This window comes from Tiliqua scincoides, chromosome 2, assembly GCF_035046505.1.
Source record: "Tiliqua scincoides isolate rTilSci1 chromosome 2, rTilSci1.hap2, whole genome shotgun sequence".
Taxonomy (NCBI): Eukaryota; Metazoa; Chordata; class Lepidosauria; order Squamata; family Scincidae; genus Tiliqua; species Tiliqua scincoides.
In genome coordinates, this window is record NC_089822.1 from 3,954,016 (window position 1) to 3,975,507 (window position 21,492).

The 21,492-nt window shown below is 45.4% G+C and overlaps 1 protein-coding gene across 31 annotated transcripts in view; it reads right to left on the minus strand.

Moving 5' to 3' along the window:
* The window catches only part of CELF4 (CUGBP Elav-like family member 4), a 697,876-nt gene extending 677,522 nt beyond the window's left edge, over positions 1–20,354 (minus strand). For 30 of the 31 annotated variants that reach the window (XM_066616553.1, XM_066616565.1, XM_066616550.1 and 27 more), the window contains exon 1: positions 20,075–20,354. In XM_066616553.1, the coding sequence (XP_066472650.1) occupies positions 20,075–20,354 (280 nt within the window). The remainder of the gene's footprint in view (positions 1–20,074) is intronic. The other variant, XM_066616569.1, reaches the window with a different exon arrangement.
* Positions 20,355–21,492: the final 1,138 nt, after the last annotated feature.

The following is a 21,492-nucleotide window of genomic DNA, read 5'->3' on the forward strand; positions in this document are numbered from 1 at the left end:
AGACATGGATTGGGGCTGGTAAATAGATACCAATCTCTGTGCCAACCCTTGGAATTCCTACTAGAACCCTCTCACTTAGGCTGCAATCCTAACCATACTTTCCTGAGAGTAAGACCCATTGAACAAAAATAGGACTTACTTCTGAGTAGACCTGACTAGGATGGTGCCCTTTGTGAGTTTTCTCAGCAAGCATTAACCGTCTTTGAGAACTAAGAACATTTTCCTAGTATTTTCAAGGAGAGAGAAAAAATTTCCCCGTCTTCTTCCAAAAACCAGACCTTTGAGGGCCAAACTTGCACCTCTTTACAGTGTGGGTGAACCAAGCCCTCCTTCACACACCAATGTGAGCTAATGGCTGCAACGTTTTTCAGTCTAAGAACAGAAGATGAGCCCTAGTGGATGGAACCAAATGTCCAACCAACCCTGCACCCTACTTCCCATACAAACCAAGTCCCTCTAGGAAGCCCACAAGACAGGCTTGAAGGTCACAGATCTCCCCATTATCTGGTATCCAGAAGCATTCAGGATACTTATACTCAACACACTAAATCAGATTTAGTGAAGATTTAAAAACCAACTTAGCAGCAGGCCACCATCACATCCTGTGACAGCCCACTCCATAAATGAAGAATGTGAGGTGCTAAGGGGGCCTTTCTTGTCTCTGACCCAAATATGTTATTGCTTATTGGGTGACCCTGCCCCAATCCGCTTTTCTCACCTTAGGCTCCTGCTACACCCTCCTTTAGTCACCTTTGTTGTTCTGGAGGAGAACTCCAAACCCCTGCTCACTTGGGGTTGCCCTTTTACATGCAGCTGCAGAGTTGCATTGTCTGAACTCATTCCTTGACTCTCTAATTTACTGCTCATCACCAGCTGTGATGCACACTGGGCTTATAGGTCCTTTCAAACAGGCTCCAGGTGGAGCAAGGAAGCTGCACCCAGGGCAGCCAGAACTGAAGGGAGGGGAACAGGGAAGTGGGGCATCAGTATTTAAAGGTGGAGCATCAATATACAATATAGAAAACATTAGTTGGCAACCTTCAGTCTCGAAAGACTCTGGTATCGTGCTCTGAATGGTGGTTCTGGCACAGCGTCTAGTGTGGCTGAAAAGGCTGATTCGGGAGTGACAATCCCTTCCACACTGGGAGCAAGTGCAGTCTGTCCCTGGTCTGTCTCCCTGGCTATGGGCCTTCCTTCTTTGCCTCTTAGCCTCAGACTGTTGGCCAAGTGTCTCTTCAAACTGGGAAAGGCCATGTTGCCATGCCATGTTGCCATGTTGCACAGCTGTGGTCTACCTGTAGGGCGCTTTCCTTGCACGAGTTCTCCATAGAGGAGATCCTTTGGGATCCGGCCATCCTCCATTCTCATGACATGACCGAGCCAATGCAGGCATCTCTGTTTCAGCAGTGCATACATGCTAGGGATTCCAGCTCGTTCCTGGACTACTAAACAACAAATGAAGGAATGGCTTCTGCCTTGTCTGCAGGGTGTCGAGGGGCAGGAGAAGCAGAAGGGCAGCCCCATCTTAAATAGTGCTGGTGCAGTGGGTCCATGTGGCCCATGCTGTATCCAGTGCTGGCAAGCAGCTGGCTGCAGGTCTCCTCAAAATAATATTGTCCTCTTACCCCATGCAAAGCCCCAGGCTGCACAATGGGGCAAATCAGATCTATACCTGCTAAGTAGCTGCTGTAAGTCCAAGCTGTCCCATGTCAGCCTTTCAAGTGCAGGAAAGGGTATAGGATTCAGCATTTCCCAGCGCAACTAATCCCTCCCCTCCTGGACCTGATCTGCCCCCCTCCCCACCTGGTTACACCCCATCTCTGCCCTCCCACAGCCTCTGCACTGCCTGGCAGGTGATTACCTGCTCTGTCAGGCACCCTGTCTTAATCCAGCACCTGTGGGATGGTACAAGCCTTCCTGCCAGAGCTCCTGACTTCCACAGTGTCTTGAAGTGCTTTATGGCACTTTTGCAACACCCTAAGCTGGCACTGCAATCACTATGCCAGCATTACACAAGCACAGGATTGTGCCATAGGATGGGTGAATACAATTAGCACATATAAGCCCATGCAATTGTTTCCAGGGGTGAGGCTATCAGCAAGCTTGCAACACAACTTGGGCATGTGGAAACATCAACAGAATGTACTGACCCTCCTAAGGTGGCTGTTGTGTTTTGTTCCAAGATAGTCACAAGAATTGCCCTGACTGCAGTAGCTGTGTGTCCACCCATTATTATTATTATTATTATTATTATTATTATTATTATTATTATTATTATTATACCACCTTTCCTCCAAAGAGCTCAGAGCGGTGAGTGGTGAGTGGTGACCCATCACGTGGAGGTGCTGGCTAAGAGAATAACTATCTACTGATCAGCTTCTAACTACTCTCTAGACCAGCTATCCTGTTGGCCTGGATCTTCCAGGATGAATGGGACATGCTGTTTGTATGGGAGAGGGGAAAAAATCTCCACTGAAAGTAAGGAAATCTATTACTAGGGCTATCAATTATGTGTCATTAAACACTGGCTCCTTAACCAATTAATTGATGACTTATACTGCAGTGTGTTTGCATATTACCAAACTGTAGTACAAGTATCCTTTTGAAATGCTGCCCTGAAGGTCAAGTGATGCACAATATAACCAGCAAACAAAAGGTACAGTTTGTTGATAGCAAGACAGTCCATCTTTTCTGTTTCTTTTTCATGTCTGTCATGTGAAGAACTGGGATGGTGAGAGAGAACTCCTAAAATTATGCTTATTTTTAAAAAGCAGCTAGGGGATTTGAATCAGGGCCAGAGAGCGAGAGCGCGAGCGAGAGCAAGAGCGCATATGGGAGTTAAGTCTTTGCTCAATGCCAGTTGCCTAACTTATGTCTGCCCCATTCTCCCCAAGTAGAGGGGCCTTTTTTTGTTTGTCAAGTTCCTCCTCTACAGCAAATAGCACTTTTGGGAAAGGGCCACATCACATGTAGTTTAGCCTTAACTTAACCTTAACCAAAGCCCAAAGACTGACCCTCAAAAACTAAACAAACTATGCTGCAATCCTAATCACACTTTCCTGAGAGTAAGCCCCACTGAACAGAATAGGACTTACTTCTAAGTAGACCTGGTTAGGATAGTGCCCCTGGTTAATTTTCAGCCCCAGTGACAGCCCAATCCTATCTAAATTGGCGCTTGCGCAGTTTAGACCAGTGGTGCTTGCGCAGGTTCTGTGGCATCTTGCGGGAGATTTTCAGTTGCTGAGGGTCTCCTTGAGGAAAAGGGACATTTTTCACAGGGTAAGCCACAGCAATTGCTATGGGGCAGCTCGAACATGCACCAGCTCAATTGCATGGATTCAATCACGTTGATCTGTGTAGATGGGTCAGGCCCAGGAAGGGTTTTTGGATTCGGCATGTGCCAGTGGTACAGATCTTGCCCCCCTCCCAGGTCTGATCTTCCCACCCCACCCCACCCTATCTTCTCCCAGTTCTATCCCCCCCACCCTCCCACCACCCTCCCCCCCCCCACAATGGGCTTTTCTGCTCCAGTGGTCCTACCAATGTCCACTAGTGGACGCAGAAAGACCCTGCCTGACCCAGGTTGCTAGTGCTGCTGCAAACAGCTTTATGGATGCACCTGTGGTTGCACTAGTTAGGATTGAGCTGGAGTGAAATTTGCCTTCCCAGGTTAACAGGATTGCCCTCCTCAATACGTGCCTATTTAGACTAGCAATGGAACGGATCAACTAGTTCGGATCAATTTGTTCTTAAAATATCTGAGTATGCTTGTATGGGAGTTAAGAAAGGGGATGATTGCTGTGTCCTGTCCCCCCCCCCAGTTCTGCCATCTCCTCTCCTTTATTCTGTTCTCTGCAGATGGCAGCAACCGTGGGATCAAGGAGGTCTTGCAGTAACAGGAACTACACGTAAAACACAAAACAAAACACCACAAAAGCCACTTGCTTTTTCAAGGCTCTCTCTTTGTCCTTCTTCCCACACATCCAGTTTAGTGCATACGGGCTGAACAGAAAACATACAAAGCTGCCATCTGGAGGTACCCTGAGAAAATAAGTCCTTATCTTTTGCCTTTTAAATAAATCCCCTCTTCCCCCTCCTCTAGGCCTCTCTCTCTCTCTCTCTCTCTCTCTCTCTCTCTCTCTCTCTCTCTCTCTCTCTCTCCCCTCTGCTAATAGTGATCTGTCCTTACATAACACCTTTTGTGTCTGAGACTTGCCGCAACCAAGGATCAAGGATACTGGCTGACACCCCTGCCATGGAGAAGCTGTTTACCAAGAGGAGAAGATGAGCCTCAGCTAATTGCAGCCATGGTCATCTTTTGTCTTGATTCAGCAGGCACTCATCCTATCCTTAGGCAAACTTACACAAGGACTCCTTCCAGAGGAGCTGTAATAAGATGTGCGAAGGACAAAATGCTTTTAAATCTTCTGGGATACAGTCTGGCTGCACCCCTGATCTTTTGCTCTCTGTTTTTCACCTTTGATGCACTCCAGAGCGTCAACCAAGGCAGGTGTCTTTTGGCAAGCACAGAGTCCAGCACATATTTTGAGTTTCTCAGGTATATAGGAGTGAAGATTAGTATGAAGACATATCAGGAGCTGCGATTGGCGATGCCACGGGGACTTTCCCACAGTCCTCCTTCCCCACCGTTTCCTGCAATCCCGAGGGGATTGTAAGGCCAGGAAGTTCATGAACCTTGAAAGCCAGCACCAAACAATGAAGAGCAAACCAGCAAATAACATTGAATGCTTGCTCTCTTTTGTTTCACTTTCACCTGGTGTGCACTTTTGCTGCACTGGCTTGTAGAATGCAAACGTTGTCTTTCAGAGGATATTTATGCACAGATTTATCTCCACTACTAGTACATTTTTTTTCCTTTTTTGCTTCATTGACACACCATTTATCCAGAATTCGGATGGCATGGAAAGCCCTACCCCATTTGTGTCTATGTGCTGTGGTGGTGCTAACGTCATGTGTGAATGAGCCAATGGAAATGGGAATTGCATGTAAGGGTGACCAGGAGTCCATGGAAAGCCTTCCTCACGATTGACATCATGTATAAAACTGACCTCAACTGCCAGGCTGAGAGGAAATATTTTGCAAGATAAATGTTCATTCATATCCTACCTCTCTCTAAATTTCAGGGCAACTTCCAGGAACACAGTCTTAAAACTGGATCTGTTTAAAAGCTGAGCACTTTGCTTCTGTTGGGTTCAGCTCAAGTCCTTCCAGCAGCTCAGTCCCACCTTGAGGAATTCTCACCCCCTCCAATTTCTTTTTACATTTTCTTTAGCATGCAAAGTATGCCACGCTTGCTCTCCACCCCATAATTTCCATGCGTTCTCCTTCCCCACCTCTTTCTCTCCACTTTCTCCTCGCCCCAGTCACCCATCCCCACTCAGGAAGCAAGGGCTGGCAGGACATAATGGAAGAAGTGTAGGGGTGCTTTGTGCTTGTTTCTACAAAGTCCCCCTGTTCACTTTGAGCCCTCCTTTTAACAATATGGCAGCCCAATCCTATCCTGCACTGGAACAGGCAGGCTAGCTGGCTTGCACTGTAGCCTGCACATGGTTGGGGCTTTCTGCGGCACACCTGGAGCAAGGGGAAACCCCTCCAACTGGGTGACTTCCCTTCCCACAGGTGACGCCCCTTCCCCTGGGTGATGTGGCAGCAACCTGAATGGGGCTACTCAGATCTGCGCTGCCTGAAGAGGTAGTGCAGATCTGAGCAACTGGGCACTAGGCCAGGCTGCCTGGGAAGGGGTTAGGATCTGACCTCAGTGCCGGATCCTGCTCCACTCCGTCCCAGGCCCAGTCCACCCAGGGGTCTACCTGCCACCTCCCCTGGAATGCTCCTGGAATGCCTATTCCCCAGAACCCCCTCCCCCACCGCCGGCGGCCTGCCAGTGGCACATACTTACCCTCCATCAATGTTGCTGGGGCAACATTTGGCCCCTGGAGGCCTGTGTAAGTCCCTTGCACTGGTCTCCCTACTCACCCAGTGCGGCAGAAGTGACTTATGGCTCTTTTGCGGTAGCAGGGAACTTGTGTTGGCCTAGGGTGCTCTTTGGATTGTGCCCTAAGTCCTACTGTGTTCAATGGGACTTACTCGCAGGTAGGTGGCTTAGGGTTGGAGCCTAATTTTCCTTGGCTCTCCCAGCTGACAAATGCCTGACTTATTTTTCTCCTTATTTTAAAGAACTTGATCACAGAAAGAGCATTCCAAAGCAATTAAAGCCATTCCCCAAACAACCAAAGCAAATCATCCCAACCAGACCATTCCATCATGCCAAGTGAACTGGGTGACCTCGAGACCTAGAATGAGACACAAGGTGACCATCCCTCAAGTGAGATGGTTTGAGCCGAATGGTGAAACCAGACGAGGGAGGCTGTGTGCCTAGATAGCGGTGGATTGCTGGAGAGGGAGTACTTAGAACACCGTCAAGCAAGTGAGCCTCACTTTGCTGAGATTTATATGAGTATAACGCATTCAGATTGCATATTGTAGACAGTTCCTTTCCTCCATGAATAATGGTTTGTATAACCATTTCAAACTTGTGGCCTTGATCGATAGGACACTACAAACTACGGATGTTCACTGAAAGTGTGAAGTCTGAAAAAGCATTGCCTGCAAATTCAATCCATTTTGGATCAGGCCTTTGGGCTGTGTTATGTTTCTGCTATCATCTCCCCCCTCCCTCTGCTTCTTTTTCCACACATAAAAAGAAGAAAAGGAAGGGGAAAAAAAACCACAGCAAGAAAGCCAACCTTTGCTTTTGTTTTAGCTCTCTTCACAAAAGAAAACGCTGTTAATGACCAGAAGGGCTTCAAAATGACATCACCCTCCTAGTGTTTATGGTGAAACTGTATGAAGAATCAAGTGCCAAGAAAAGAAAAAAATAGAGGAGGGGGAAGAGTCTCTTTGCTTTCTAAGGGCACGAAATGAGCAGAGCTGGCAAGAAAGAAAGACTGTTCACCAGGTTAGCTTTCAAAAGAGTTCCCAGCTCAAACATGATCCTCTCCGGAGAAAGGGATCTGTGTTTCACACAGGGCTTCCAAGGAGCACTTCAAAACATCTTTACTTTATAATATTATTAGAAACAATCAATAAGATTAATATTACATGCGGGTAGTTTTGTAAATTCTGCGGCGTCCTTCCCTCCCGAACGTTACCGTCAGCAGTCACTTTATGCACACGTACTAGTCGGGCTGGTCAACCAACCTCTTGCTGTGATTAATAATTAATAGCTAAATGGTGACCTTTGGGACTCGATCTTCCCTCAAACGCTCTCCAGCCCATAAAGGAGCACTAATACGCTTATCGCCATAGGTCTGTGAACATTGCAGGTACGCACCGTTGCTTTACCCACTCCACAATTCTTTAGCTAGTGACATCGTCCTTTTACTTTGTAGAGCCTGAAAATCTCCCTCCCCCGCTTCACCCCCCAGACAGATCAAACAGTCAATCAAAGCTTTTCATGAGGGCAACGTAATTAGTAGGTTCAGATGGATCCCCAGTGGTAAATCATTTGATGAGATCCTTCTTAGCAAAAAATGCATTGTTTTCTGGGACCTTTCAGCATCACCTGGAGACTGCTTAAAATGTAACTTGGCAAAGAACTGCCCTAAACTAACAAAAGAATTATGTATGTGGAAGGAGTAGGTGGTACATTGTGTATAACCAAGGGATCGAAGATTTATCTGAGGCTTGTTTTTCACAAACATTGCGTGCATATATGTTCTCCATTCTGCATTCTGAAGAGAGATTTCCATTTGCCAGAACATACAGTCAGACAAAACTCAGGTGGTACCTATTCTACAGTGGCTTTGGTCTCAAAAAATCTGTTGCAGAAAACCTCGTACAAAAAGTCCAGATCCCCCTCGCGGATTCACGGCATTATACAAATGGCCAGGCTAGCTTTCAAATTTCCTTTTCCATGGACCCAGACACAGCGCATGAGGAAACCAGACATGGATTAATTAGGTGTGACTGTATCATTAAATTAGGATAATGAACAAACAGCTACGTATCACATTCGACTTGGCATGTAAGGCTTCCCAATAGCCTTCAAGTCAGCTGCCACTTTTGTGTAGGGCTAAGCTTGCAACATCAGCCCTGGGAATAAGTAAAATATCAATCCAGCTATATATTCCTTTGCATAAGTATGACGCACCATGTTCTCTGTTCATATACAGAGAGTTATTAAATACTTCACAAGACCTATGCACATATTCTATATATCAACATTGTTTTTAGATACCTACAGATATCATATACAAAAATCTTGCTTTCAGCCATGTTCTTGAAACTTCATGCAAATTATCAAAAAAGGGAGACGGGTCAAAATTGCTCTTCTGCAGTTCTCCAAAAATAATGAGAAATGAATTAAATTGAAAGATAGGATACTGCCTTATTGAACATTGGCTTACAAATCAATATGCAATGACCAAGACTCAATTGATGAATATATTTGTAAAATCAAGTTGTTAGGTGATATATTCTTGTACATTCATTGACAGAACTCCTGTGGTATTAAATTTGAGCTCATTCATGAGCGTCATTCATTTAAAGATGATGTTCATATCCACAGGGAACTATAATGAGAAGTCTAAGTGAACTCGCCTGAAATGTTGAGTATGGCTTGTGCCTTATATTTTGGAGAATGTCTTCAGTATGATGGGTACCAACATTCACACGTGGAAATTGGCAACTCTGACATGTTTGAGAATGTCCAGAAACTCAGAGATACATCAGTGAATGCTGAAAGTCACCTAAATGTGATCATCGGCATTCGTTGGGATAGGCTGAAAAACGGAGGAGAGGCAAACTTCAGCTCAGATGGTCAGTAATCACATCTATATGTGGACATTTTTTTAAACATTCGCCCTGATAACAGATATCCCAAATATGTTTTCTCTCAAAAGTACAGGTCTTCTAACGCAGGACTTATCCTTTACTTGTAAATTCTGCCCAGTATTATCTATGTGTCCTTTCTTCTGCAGTAATACTTAAATAATTCTTTTAAAATCCCAATATTTTTCCTGGAATTTAACAATAGGTAGTGATAGCTATGCACTATCTGGATAAATTTAATATGTTTATGTAAAGTATCACATTTCTGTCCGTGCTTTACTATTTGTAGATAAACTGGCACCTAATTGTATTCATTGGAGATCTGTCTATGAGGAGTCCTAATTCCTGAAGTAAATACTTATCGCATAGTAGTGTATGATGTCTTTATTAAAACAATGCACGAAGGAACAGAAATTCTGTCTGTGCATTTCTATCTCTATGTATCATCAGTGCAACATTATCCTGGATAAAGCATCTTTTCTAGATTGCAAGCTAAAGAAAGTTTATACAGACATGTAGAGAAGAAACCGTCCCAGTCATTGACTAGAATTACATGCTATTATAGAGTTAAATAAAAAGATGTCCTTTTTGCCCATTTGCATCTGCTTCTGGGCATTATTTGGGGGCATTATTTTCTCATTTCTTGTGATTGACTCCTTCAACCTATCCCCTACGCCTGCCCAAGGTTTTAGTTGCTATCCTAGGAAACAGTTAAAGCTTAAGCAAAGGTTGCCCATTGCTCGACCAGGAATAGAGGGATAAACACACGATGATGAGGTAGATCGAAATTGGTACGCCTCATTGGCCAAGCTGTCGGATATTTCTAATGTATCTGAAGGCTTCGTTACTAAGAACCTGCTAAGTATCTTTAAAACCTTTGATCTGTAGTCGGTCTTAACAAAGGAGACAATTAATTAAAGGCGAGCATCGTGCAATAAAGTTGCATTGTGGTCAGTTTATATACCCTGTCCAAAGATAGTTTGCAGAAGTCACTGTCAATTAAAATCATGTTGGGAGTCCAGTTCATTATCATTTCCCCCCCTCCCTCACCTAGATCAATATTTTTGGTTGCTCCAGCTTGACAAACGTAACACAATGTCTATATCTATATGTCTCAACATTCATGTTCAGTGGCTGATTATGATTTATTTTTAACCACTCCATACGGTCGGGCACTTTATTCAAAAGGCTTTGAGTTAGCATCCATCTTTATTTTAAGGAGCCGCAATAATAAAACTCTCTCTCTCTCTCTCTCTCTCTCTCTCTCTCTCTCTCTCTCTCCCCCCCCCAAGAATGTGTCAGTTGTACATAATGAATGCACAATGAAAACTGCATTTGCCCGCAAGTTGCATCCCTGCAGTGGCGCTATATGACAAACACAAGCAAATGCAAAGTCCAGAATGACACCATTTCTTAAATTAATGCCAAGTACCATGGCAGAAAGTGGCACATTGGATGGGGCGTCTGAGACATCCCCCCTATAGCATACAGTGTCATGTTTGGACATTTGTATGCCTGTGAAACTCGGATTGAAAAGGTCCTAGACATGAGAAGTGTCTGAGTCGGCCCAAAGCAACATCTGTAACTTTTAATTTTCAGTCTTCTCAGCTACACAAATTAACAAGCCAAATAATTTCTGACAGACTGACCCCCTAATTTTTTCCAAAAATGAAATTAAAGTTGGATTTGACAGATAAAGTGCCTCTGGGGATTTAGGGGGATGTCAAAAGAATGCTGATGTATTTCTCCGAGGGGGTTCACTTGCATCCAATTTCCTAGCTTCAATTGGCCACCTCAGTATCACAGAACCAAGGCCTTGAAAAAGAGAAGCTTCTCCAAACAGATGAGCCAGTCACCTCCCATTTGACTTTCATCTCAAACTTTCTCCTGCCCTGAATCTGAGTGAAGATCTTGGGCATAATCCATTGCAGGAACAAGGCTGGCTACGAGTCCAAGAACCACTCCTGGTGTCCGCTAAATGAGATCATCAGTACCTTATAGAATCAAAACCTTGATTCGTAATAACATAAGGAGTGGCACTAATGAGTGTTAGTGCCAAGCTTACTGACTATATAAAAAGAGGCAGTCAGAAGCCTACATGTTCAGTCTGCTGAGGTTGTGTTTGAGGGAACAATGCCACCATAACAAGGTTCAGGAAATGGCCACTGTTTGTATGAATTTTCATATGAGGGATTTATAGCCACGCACACCGTTGAAATGACTTGGAAATATGAGGTGATTGTGTGGTTGGCAGCACAATTCAATGCCAGGGTTGTGCTGGCGCCCGGTGCACTATCCTCACAATGGCTGTTGTGAAAATACTGCAAGGCACTTCACTGCCTGGGGGATCACACAGTGCAAATGGAGAGGCCGGCACCAGTTGGCGCTGGGCCTCAGTGTCAGAAGGACCTGAACGATGAGCACCTGGTGGTGAATAGCGCTACTGAGTGCTGGGGAGGCTTTTGGGGTAGGGGGGTGGGGGAAGGAAGGTAAGGGGTGGAACTGGGTGGATGGAAGGTGTGCCGGCAGGTGAATCAGGCCTGGGAGGGGGTGGGGATAGTGGTAGAGGTTGCCCTCTGGTGTTGCCCAGCGCAAGTCTCCTCAGTCCTGTGACAGTTCAAGAGCTGGTGCAGATCTGATGAGGCCCATTGGGACTAGCTGGGCTCAACGCAGGGTAAGAGAATTGATTTTCCCTTACTGCAAGGAAACCTTCCCTGGCCCCACAGGATGCCACGGTGGCTGTTTCGGTGACAGTTGGGTACTGGGGAGTCTGGGCACTTAGTTTCTGTCCTTGCCTATTGCATCACAGCATTCAAAACAATGGCCATCAAAGCAATCCTGAACCCTTACTCCAGTGCTTCAGCTGATGTCTTGAACATGCCCTGATAGTCACTACACACACAAGTCAACATTTAATGGCTTTCATGTGTTGATTAGCCATCATAAACAACACAGAAAGAGCTTTCAGCATCATCCAAAGTCATCTCAAGCACAGTTCTGCTGAATGGAAACAGATCACATGTTCATGGCTTATCTCCATTCACAATCACATGATTTATCCTTCCTACACTCTTGGGGTTACAAGTTTGAATGCTCCTGACTGCAAAATATCCTTCATACATACAGAAAATCCATATTTATTATTATTATTATTATTATTATTATTATTATTATTATTATTATTATTATTATTATTATTATTATTATTAGTAACAGTATTTATCTACCGCTTTTCAACTAAAAGTTCACAAAGCAGTTTACAGAGAAAAATCAAATAACTAAATGGCTCCCTGTCCCAAAAGGGCTCACAATCTAAAAATATGCAAAAAGAATACCAGCAGACAGCCACTAAAACAGACACTGCTGGGGTGAGGTGGGCTAGTTACTCTCCCCCTGCTAAAAAAAAGGAGCACTCACTTGAAAAAGTGCCTCTTACCCAATTAGCAGGGGTTACACAATACACAATCACATGATTTATCCTTCCTACACTCTTGGGGTTACAAGTTTGAATGCTCCTGACTGCAAAATATCCTCCATACATACAGAAAATCCGTATTTCAAAGATTGGGGTTCTAGATTAGACTTCTTCCTTATGATACTAATTATCCATATGCAGGTACGGGTTTTTTTTGCAGTGGAGGAACATTCAAACACGTCCGTCCGCCCCCCCCCCCGCTTGCATTCTGAAGTGGTTGAAGGATACTATACTGTATGATTTTTATGCATATAGTACATATGCTGGGACCTATACCAGAACCATCACAAGATGAGTCACTGAATAATACATATGAATGTGTGAATCAGCCATAAGTTTTGAAGCCCTACATGAGATTGCAATTACAAGTTGGATTGTGATGCAGTCCACGGCTTCCTCCCGTTTAGGGTAAACAGCAGCAACACTGAAGTCAATGCTACAGGGAAGTCAATGAATTTGGATTTATTAAATTAAGTTCACTGACTTCATAGAAATTTATTTCTCTACCCCTTCCCCACCCCTTTACTGCTTGTCTCAATAACCTTCTTTAGCTCTCCGTTGATTGACACAAGAGCCTATCTTGGCTCCTTGTCATCGGGGTTCGACAGGTTGGTGGGGATGGCGGAGGAAGTCATGGAGTACGTAGAATGGTTCAAAAGCAAGGCATGAAAAAAAAATTACTGCATATTTCCAGGGAGAAAATTGTGAGGAGTTTCTTAGACCTTCTCCCCCCCCCCCCAACTTCTCAGTACTTTGTCTTTCTCTAAATGTTACATCTGTGTATGAACCAAATCCTACCAACTGTCTATTTTCCTGAACAATATGGCAACTTCTCCATGCTTTCTCCAGGGGGACATGATATTTTTGTGCTTCCAGAACTTTGAGTAATCCATTATGAGGTTCTTTTTTTACTACTTCTGCTCTTTGCTATTTTATTTATTTTATGCTTTCTTTATATCTTCCAAAAACAACCAATAAAAGTTAAAAGCGAATAATATATAAATGAATTATAATTAAAATCTAACCAGCAATAATTTAAATGTTCCAAGGGGGAACACCTTTGGCATTGGAGAAGGGTTCCACAAAATCAGGGCAAAAAACGCAGAAGCATTCCATCTAACCCCCCTTCCCTAGATGACACTGCTCTTAGGGAAGCACCGAGAGTGGGGCCTCTCCCACGGATCCTGACTATGGGAGAATTTATACAGGGACCGGAACTGCCTCAGCGTGCAAGTGAGTGGACATGAAGGACCTTCTGCCTCTGGCCAATTGTAGCAGTGAATATACTGAAGTGTTTATTTCCACAATCAGAATTGTCATCCTTTGTTATGTCCAGAATTAAATGCCCTGAATATGCCTTCATTTCCTTTGTTTCCCTCTAGGTATGGGAAGGCTATTGTCCTGTTGTGTCTCTCCTCTGATGTATCCATGCTGTTCTGTCAATTTTACTTACAAAGAAACAAGTGAAGTCCATCTTTTTTTTTTAAATGTTAGCCTCCCTCAAAGTACCCAGAGGCGCTGTAGTGTGGGTTATTGTGGAATGGCACAAGGATTTTAAATCTCTCTCTCTCTCTCTCTCTCTCTCTCTCTCTCTCTCTCTCTCAAAAATGTTTATGGTGTCAGGCCCAAGAAAATACCTGAGAGAACTCGCTTGCATGCTGTCTCTCACTCTCTGCTTCCTCTCCCTCACTTTGGAACAATGAACCATACAAAGAAACAGAAAGGAGTTTATTCCAGAAATAAAATGTGGGCCAGGAGTTCATTGGGCTGGTAATTTAAGAAGCAGCTGGGACGGTTTGGAAGTTTGGGATTGGGTGGTGTGATAATGACAGGCATGAGAAGGAAGGAGGCAGAATTCATACCAAAGACAATAACAAAAAAGGGGGGGTTACTTTGGGCTGGTTGACATGCAGGGGCGATTCATTTACAATTCCATAATACACACACCACTATATTCATAGATATTATGACTAGAGGAAAAAAGAGTCTTTCTCTGCCATAAAACAAACCCACTGTGGCTTGTTGGTTTAACAGCTGGCTCTTGTGGCTGCAGGTTGAATACTTCCTCGCACTTTGCTGGTGGTTTGTGTTTTTCTTTATTTTCTTTTTTCCCCCTTTTTGGTGTGTGTATCCCCTCCCTGAAATTCTATCTGGATTACAACCCTACTAAAGACTAAGCATGTTGCTTTCAGTCACGCAAGCCTTATGTTTCAATTATGGAGGCATTTATTCAACACCTGTATTTAGCCGTGTCCCTTTCCGAGTACATTTTCATTTCCCCGAGTCTTTTTTTATCGCTCCGTACAGTGCATCTTAATTTAACAATCATTGCACTTCTAAATCTCACAGCTAACCTGAAAACTGATATTGCACTGAGGTTGAACAAAGCTTAATTCACATCTGTCTCTCCCATTCTGGCTTCTCTAATAAAAGAGACTATCATGAATGAGGTAATTTGTGGATTTATATGACCAGGTGTTTTCAAGTCTGAAAATGACCTGCACTTCTTGAGGAGGGATACAGCCAACAGCTGAAATCAACTGTACATTTCCCTTTATTTCTAGCAACTTTTATTTGATACAATCTGGTTTGGTCTTTTTTTCTTTTGGTGGGGGGTGGTGGTGGTGGTGTGATACGTGACCACAACTTACTATCTTTGTGAAGGGTGGAGACAGTTCCACAAACTGTCCTGTTCAGAGGAGGTCTGATAGGACATTCTATCATTGAGGGAAATCAACATCGCATTGCTTATAGTGCCTCTCAAATTCTACTCTTTCGAGAGCATTAAAACCGGTGTTTGATTTGCTAAATATCATTAATAGATCTCTCCTAACTTCCTAAGAAGAGTATTAAAGAACACTAGCACATCACTAAAATGCACTAAGGGCCTTGGGTACGAATCAAGCATGGATAGGGAAAGAAGTATTGAATTGACTTGGGACAACCTTATGTTTTGATTTCATTCATTTATAAATATTAAGTTCAATGCTACTTAATTCGTCTAAATAATTTTCAAAGATAACCCAGTAGTAATATGTCTATCCTGAGAACAGTAAGCATTCTGAGTAACCCACAGCCCAATCCTACCTAACAATAGTGCTGGTGGATTGTGCATTCCACAGGCTCCGTCTGCCACAAAGTAGCTGTAAAGCACTTTGCAGCTGCACAAGCAACCGGCACACCAGTGGGAAGGCCAGAGACTTTCTACATGCATCAGTGGACATCAGGAGGTCTATCAGAGCAGGTAAGCCTGGTGCAGGGAGAGGAACAGGGCAAGGGGAGGGAGGGACTGGGATGAGGTGGGGACAGATGGATTGGGCTCAAGAGGGGGCAGAGTTCAATGGCAGCACCTTTCAGGTCCAAGCTTCCTTTCTGGGCCTGATCTGTCTGCATGGGTCAACACAGACTTGTGCCAGCAATGTCCACATTGCCCCATAGCAGCTGCTGTAGCTTACCCTGGGCTTTGTCCCCTTTCCCCAAGGAGATTTCCAGCAGCCCAAAACTCCCCTTCAGGATGCAGCAGAAGCCACACCAGCAGTGCAGCATTGACACACAGGGCTTTAGGTAGGATTGGGTTGTCAGCCCTTAAGTAGACTCCACTACTAGACACAAATGTGGTGGGGGAATTATGAATGAATGAATGAATGAATGAATGAATGAATGGCTGTTGCATGCAGTTAGTGAAATTTGCGTGCATATTTGCATGTGGGCATGTCAATGGTGTGGGGTAGGGTGGTTTGCACTCGATTGCACTGCCCAAATTGCTGTCTGTCAAATCCAGATGAACTGTAAGCAAACAAAAGCACATGTACACAGGCATGCGCCTGACTACTTCTAGTGCTCCTCATTTCCAGAAAGAATAGAGGATTACAAAAAATCTAAGCTCATGCTGGAATGGGCATCATGACAATATTTCATGGGGCTATTTCACAGATTTGTCTGATCCAGCCCATTTCTCCAGCATCTGGGAGGAGAGGTTAGATCGTTGCAATGGGAGTTTTCTCTGAATGTTTAAATTAGTTACGATCAGTTTTTCCTATAAAAAAAGTCTTTATGTGAGATCTCTTCGCCATTGAAGAAGAAGTAGAAGAAGAAGAAGCCTGGAATAATTCAGTGAATTTCAGCACAGTTACATGACTGCACTTGCCCCCAGTATGGAAGGGATTGTCACTCCTGAATCGGCCTTTTCAGTCACACTAGACGCTGTTCCAGAACCACCATTCAGAGCGCAATACCAGAGTCTTTCGAGACTGAAGGTTCCAACAACTAATGTTTACTATAAAGGAATATAATCACTGAAGATTCTGTGCAGGTTGTATATACTAAAATGCTACTGCACCCATTCATTCCTTAACATGCTGCAGGGAGACAATACTTAGCTAATGCAAATAGTAAGAAGAAAAACAACAACACCCCCACACTGTTTGATTATGCCTCACCTATGGAAAGAACCTTGTTTTTTACTACACAATTCACAACTTATATGAATGGAAAGAAAGGAAGAAAGAAAGAAAGGAAGAAAGAAAGAAAGAAAGAAAGAAAGAAAGAAAGAAAGAAAGAAAGAGCCCAAACCTATCCACACTTGCCTGGGAGTGAGCCCCACTGACTCTAATGGGACTTACTTCTGAGTAGACATGCATAGGATTGGGTTCTAAGTAAGTATGGATTATTATTTTTGTGCTCATTTCTGATTGAAAGCCAATCATGAAAAGAGGTAGGAGGAGGAAATTATATGCGAAATACAATCCTATTCTTCAAAGCCCTGTCATGCTTTAGACTTTACGGTAATTAATCATCAGTAGCAAGCAAGTTTTCTTGCCCCCCTCATAGGTAGCCAGAGGCACATTTTTACCAGGATTAGCTAAGAAATCTATGGCATTGTGGAGGAGTTCACTCTTCTCAGATGGACTAAATCATGAAATAGTTCCAGCCCTGGATGCCTTTGGAAACTATAGCAAATTCTCTAGCCATGCCATAGGAACAATGATTTGGATTGGGTTAGATTGGCTGCTCTGGGTTTCTCTCATTGCTTGCAGAGATTAAAAAAAAATGAACCTAGATATTAAACTAATTCTTATGCAAACTGGACTGAAGGGCTGATACCTTGTCACCTGACCAGTCCTTTTGGTTCACCTTGAAATGCAATTTAATGCAGAGAAGTAAAGTTAAGCAGGATGTCTGGCAAGACTCTACCCAAAGCTAACTTGCCTAGGAAAGGCAAACTGTTCCGGTAGAGCTCAAAATACCCACTGAATTGAAAAAAGCTGATGTTCCCCACATTTTAACAGTCAGTTGGACTAAATAGGGTTCATTTCTCTGGTACACCCTGTTCCTAGAGCCCGGGGTGGGCTACATATGAATTACGCAATACAAAGAAGCAAATCAAGCTAAACAAATAAATGATACACCATCTTCTTCCTATTCAGTAGCTTAAACCCAGGCTACCAAAACCTAGACAAAATACCATGGTTTTATCGACTGAGGGGATGACTCATTGTCATATGTACCTGTGTGTTTGCATGTGTATATGTGTGACATTAAAACCCATTTTTGCCTGACCCACAGGTGTACACATTGCTCCCTGTTGCAAATATGCAACGCTGGGCAGAAATGGCTTAAAGATTAACAGCCCAATCCTATGCATGTCTACTTAGAAGTAAGTCCCATTGTAGTAAATGGAGCTTAGTCCCAGATAAGTGTGGACATGATTGCATCCTAAATTGAAATTACACACACCCAAGTCTTTGAAACACATGGATGCTCTTAATTTTTTTCCTGTACCAGTATCCTCTTTATCGTATAACCACCCACTCCTAGCCAAGTTTATACAAAACTCTCACTTAGTTTCATAGGGTTTGCTGTCTCTAAAATGTGTTCAGAACTGCACCTTTTCATTGTATTTACTTGGATATGTTCTATAAACTTTCCTTGTCTTGAGGGGAAAAATACCCAAACTTACAACAGCTGGAGACACCAAAGCTCTGATATTTATCCTCAAGGACCCCACCTTCTTTATGTGATTTCTAGGAAGACTGAATGGATGGCAAATAGATTCTGGTTTGTAGTGAGGCAGAAGCAAGTGGGTGGTTGGCGTGTGGGAAAGAGAAGAGACCTGACTGTCAGTCAGATGCCACCAAACTCTCTCTCTCTCTCTCTCTCTCTCTCTCTCTCTCTCTCTCTCTCTCAGCAACTCTTCCTCTTTTAAAAATAACTTTCTATTTGCATTTCCATCCCCAAGGGGATTGGGAGGCAGGGGGAATTCAAAACGTGCCATTAACTTTTTGAAGATTTACTACTGGACTGACAGAGCTGCAGCGATGACTCGTTTAACCCGTTCAGACTCATTTTCAAGGGATTGGAAGGAGTCGACCAGCTTGATTTTTGCCTCCCACTCTTGCTTCCTGCTCTCAAAGTGCCCCATGCTTTGTTGGGATCTATTTTGAGTGCTTCCTATTTTTAAGCCAAGGAAGTGGACAAAAAACAATGTAAAGCAATAACGGGGTGGGGGAGGGGGAGAAGAGAGAACAAACGAAACAAAATCTCTCAAGTTTCTTCAGTTCCTTATTTCTGAGCCGCTACATCAATTGCTTCCAACTTACTTCAGTTCCACTCCCATGCAAGGCGATCGATGGACTTGCATACATTTTAATCTGCCCAACACACAACACACACACACACACACACACACACACAGAAGAGTTCCTTTTTTCTGTTCCCTTTAACTATACATGTAAGCATTGCAGACAACGGGGGTGGAGAAGGGGGGGGGGAAGGTGGACTTTTACTCAGCCCCAAGTGAGCCAGGAAGTAGAAGGGGGCAGCCTTTCAGGAAGCTAGGGGTCCCACCGCCCTGTGGTTTTCTTCCCACCCTGATCATCCTCACCACCGTAAAAAAGTTCCCGAGTTTGCCTCTCCGCTGCCTCTGCCCACCCGAGAACGCCCCTTGCCAGAACTGCCCGGTGCCTGCAGGCGCTCAGACGTGGTCCGGATGCGTCCCCCGAACCCTCTCCTCCTGCCCCGCAGCTTCCAACCCTCTGGCCCCGTCCCTTCACAGCGTTGTGGATCTCTCTCCTCCCTGGCGGGGATGCCACGCTGGTACCTCCTTAGAAAGTAAAAACAGAATGGCACCCCCCCTGCCCGTCCCTTTCTCTCCCCCCCCCGTAGCCCCCGCCGGGTTCCTCGCTTGTAGGATCACCGTCTCCCCTGGTGCGGAATCGCCTGTCCAAATTTCCGCTTCTCCCCCCTCCCCCTCCAAACGCCTACAAACGCCTCTCCGCCTGGGCAACGTTCCTACAACCCAAACGGTAGTAGCACAGCCGCCCGCTTCAGCACCTCCGGACTGGACAGCTCCCCGGCTCCGCTGTCCCTCCGGCCAGCGGAGGTCTGTCCCTGCCTCCTGACTTAGCAGCAGCTCCTTTCAGCACCACCAGACCGGACGGCTCCCTCCGGCTCCGCTGTCCCTACAGCCAGCGGAGGTCCCTGCCTGCCTCTGGACTCTTAGCAGCAGCAGCAGCACAGCCGCCCGTTTCAGCACCGCCGGACTGGACAGCTCCCTCCGGCTCCGCTGAGGTCCCTGCCGCTCTGGACTCTTCGGAGGCTCCTTCTCCCCAGACCTGCCCCCGACGCCACTCCGCTGAGCAGCCAGCAGGGTAAGGGATGCCCCCTCCCCTCCCCGACCTGCCCCCAGCTGCTGCCCGGACCCCCGGCTCCAGCCCCCGGCCGGGAAAGTTGCGAGGCGCCGCTCACCTTTGTGCATGCCGGTGAACCGGTCCTTCAGCACCGTCAGTTCGTAGATCTTGCCGAACTCTTCGAAGAGCGGCTTGAGGTCCTTCTCGTCCAGGTTGCGAGGGATCTGCCCAATGAAGAGCTTGATGGCATCGTGGTCCTTCATGGGAATGGTGGAGGAGTTCCCCGGACTGTGGTTTAATCCGTTCATGTGCCCGTTGGTGCTGGGGCTGGTGTGGTTGCCACCGAGGCTGGAATTGTCTGCTTGTCCGTTCGCTAACGTGGCCATCTTTATATACATAGAGAAAAAATCTTCTTTTCCTTTTTTGCCCACCCCCCCTCGCTGCCTCGGTGCCTCTCGCCCGCTCCCTCGTCCTCACACACACTCATGCACACACCCTCTCACACACGCACTCACTCACCCACCCAGGCACTCACTCACACGCGCACTCACTCCTCCCTCTCTCTCTCTCCCTCGCTCGCTCGCTCGCTCGCTCTCGCTCTGAACTGATTTTTTTTCATACATTGAACAGGCAGGATCTCTGTCCTTTCCGTTTAAACAGGCTGGATCGGTTCAAAATGCCAACGAGACTGGGGGGTAGGGGCGGGAGGGAGGGGAGGTGCGCCCGTGTGGGGAGGGCTGGAGACGGGGGTAGGTGGGGGCGGGAGGGGGACACTTTCTCTGGCTTCAGTTCCATCGCACCCCCTCTCCCCTCCTCCCACCTCACCCCCCCCCCACCCCTGTCTGCCTGCCCAGTGGTAGATTCCAGTCCTTGCCTTGGCTATAAATAGCGCCAGGCGCATGGTTCTTTGGGAGAGTCAGTGTCTATTGTGGTAACTGAGCGCTGGGGGAGTGGGCGCCTTTTGCAGAAGCCCAGCGATTTTTTTTTCCTTTTTTGTCTTTTTTTTTTTTACCTTTCTCCTTTTTTTAATTTTTTTTTTTTTGCCTCTGTTTACTCGCAGGGTGACTCCCCTTCCTGCATTTTTCAAACTGATCGCTTTGCATCTCGATTCGTTCCTGCTTCTGCCAGCCCAGCCATCTCGACTTTCCTCTCCCAGTCATGGCCAGGAAAATAAAGCCTTTTGTTTGAGACGAAAGGCAAAGCCAAAAGCACCCGACCAAGCGCGGTGTGCTGGCTTCTTCTTCTTTTTTTTTTTTAAAGACATTCCAATCCATCGTCTCCTTTTTCTTTCTCTCTCTCCTAAAACGTTGCTAATAAAAGAGCGACTGATATGGAGGAACCCTGGCGACCAGAGGTGTTTTCTTGTTGTGGTGGTGCTATGATAGTGACAGTGGTGCTTGTGATCAGTGGTGTCTCTGCTCTCTCTCTCTCTCTCTGTGTGTGTGTGTGTGTGTCTGTGTCTCTTTGCAATTTTGTCTGGGCTCCTTCTTGACCGCAGGGATTTTTAAGCATTCCCCCCCCCCCACTACACACCCT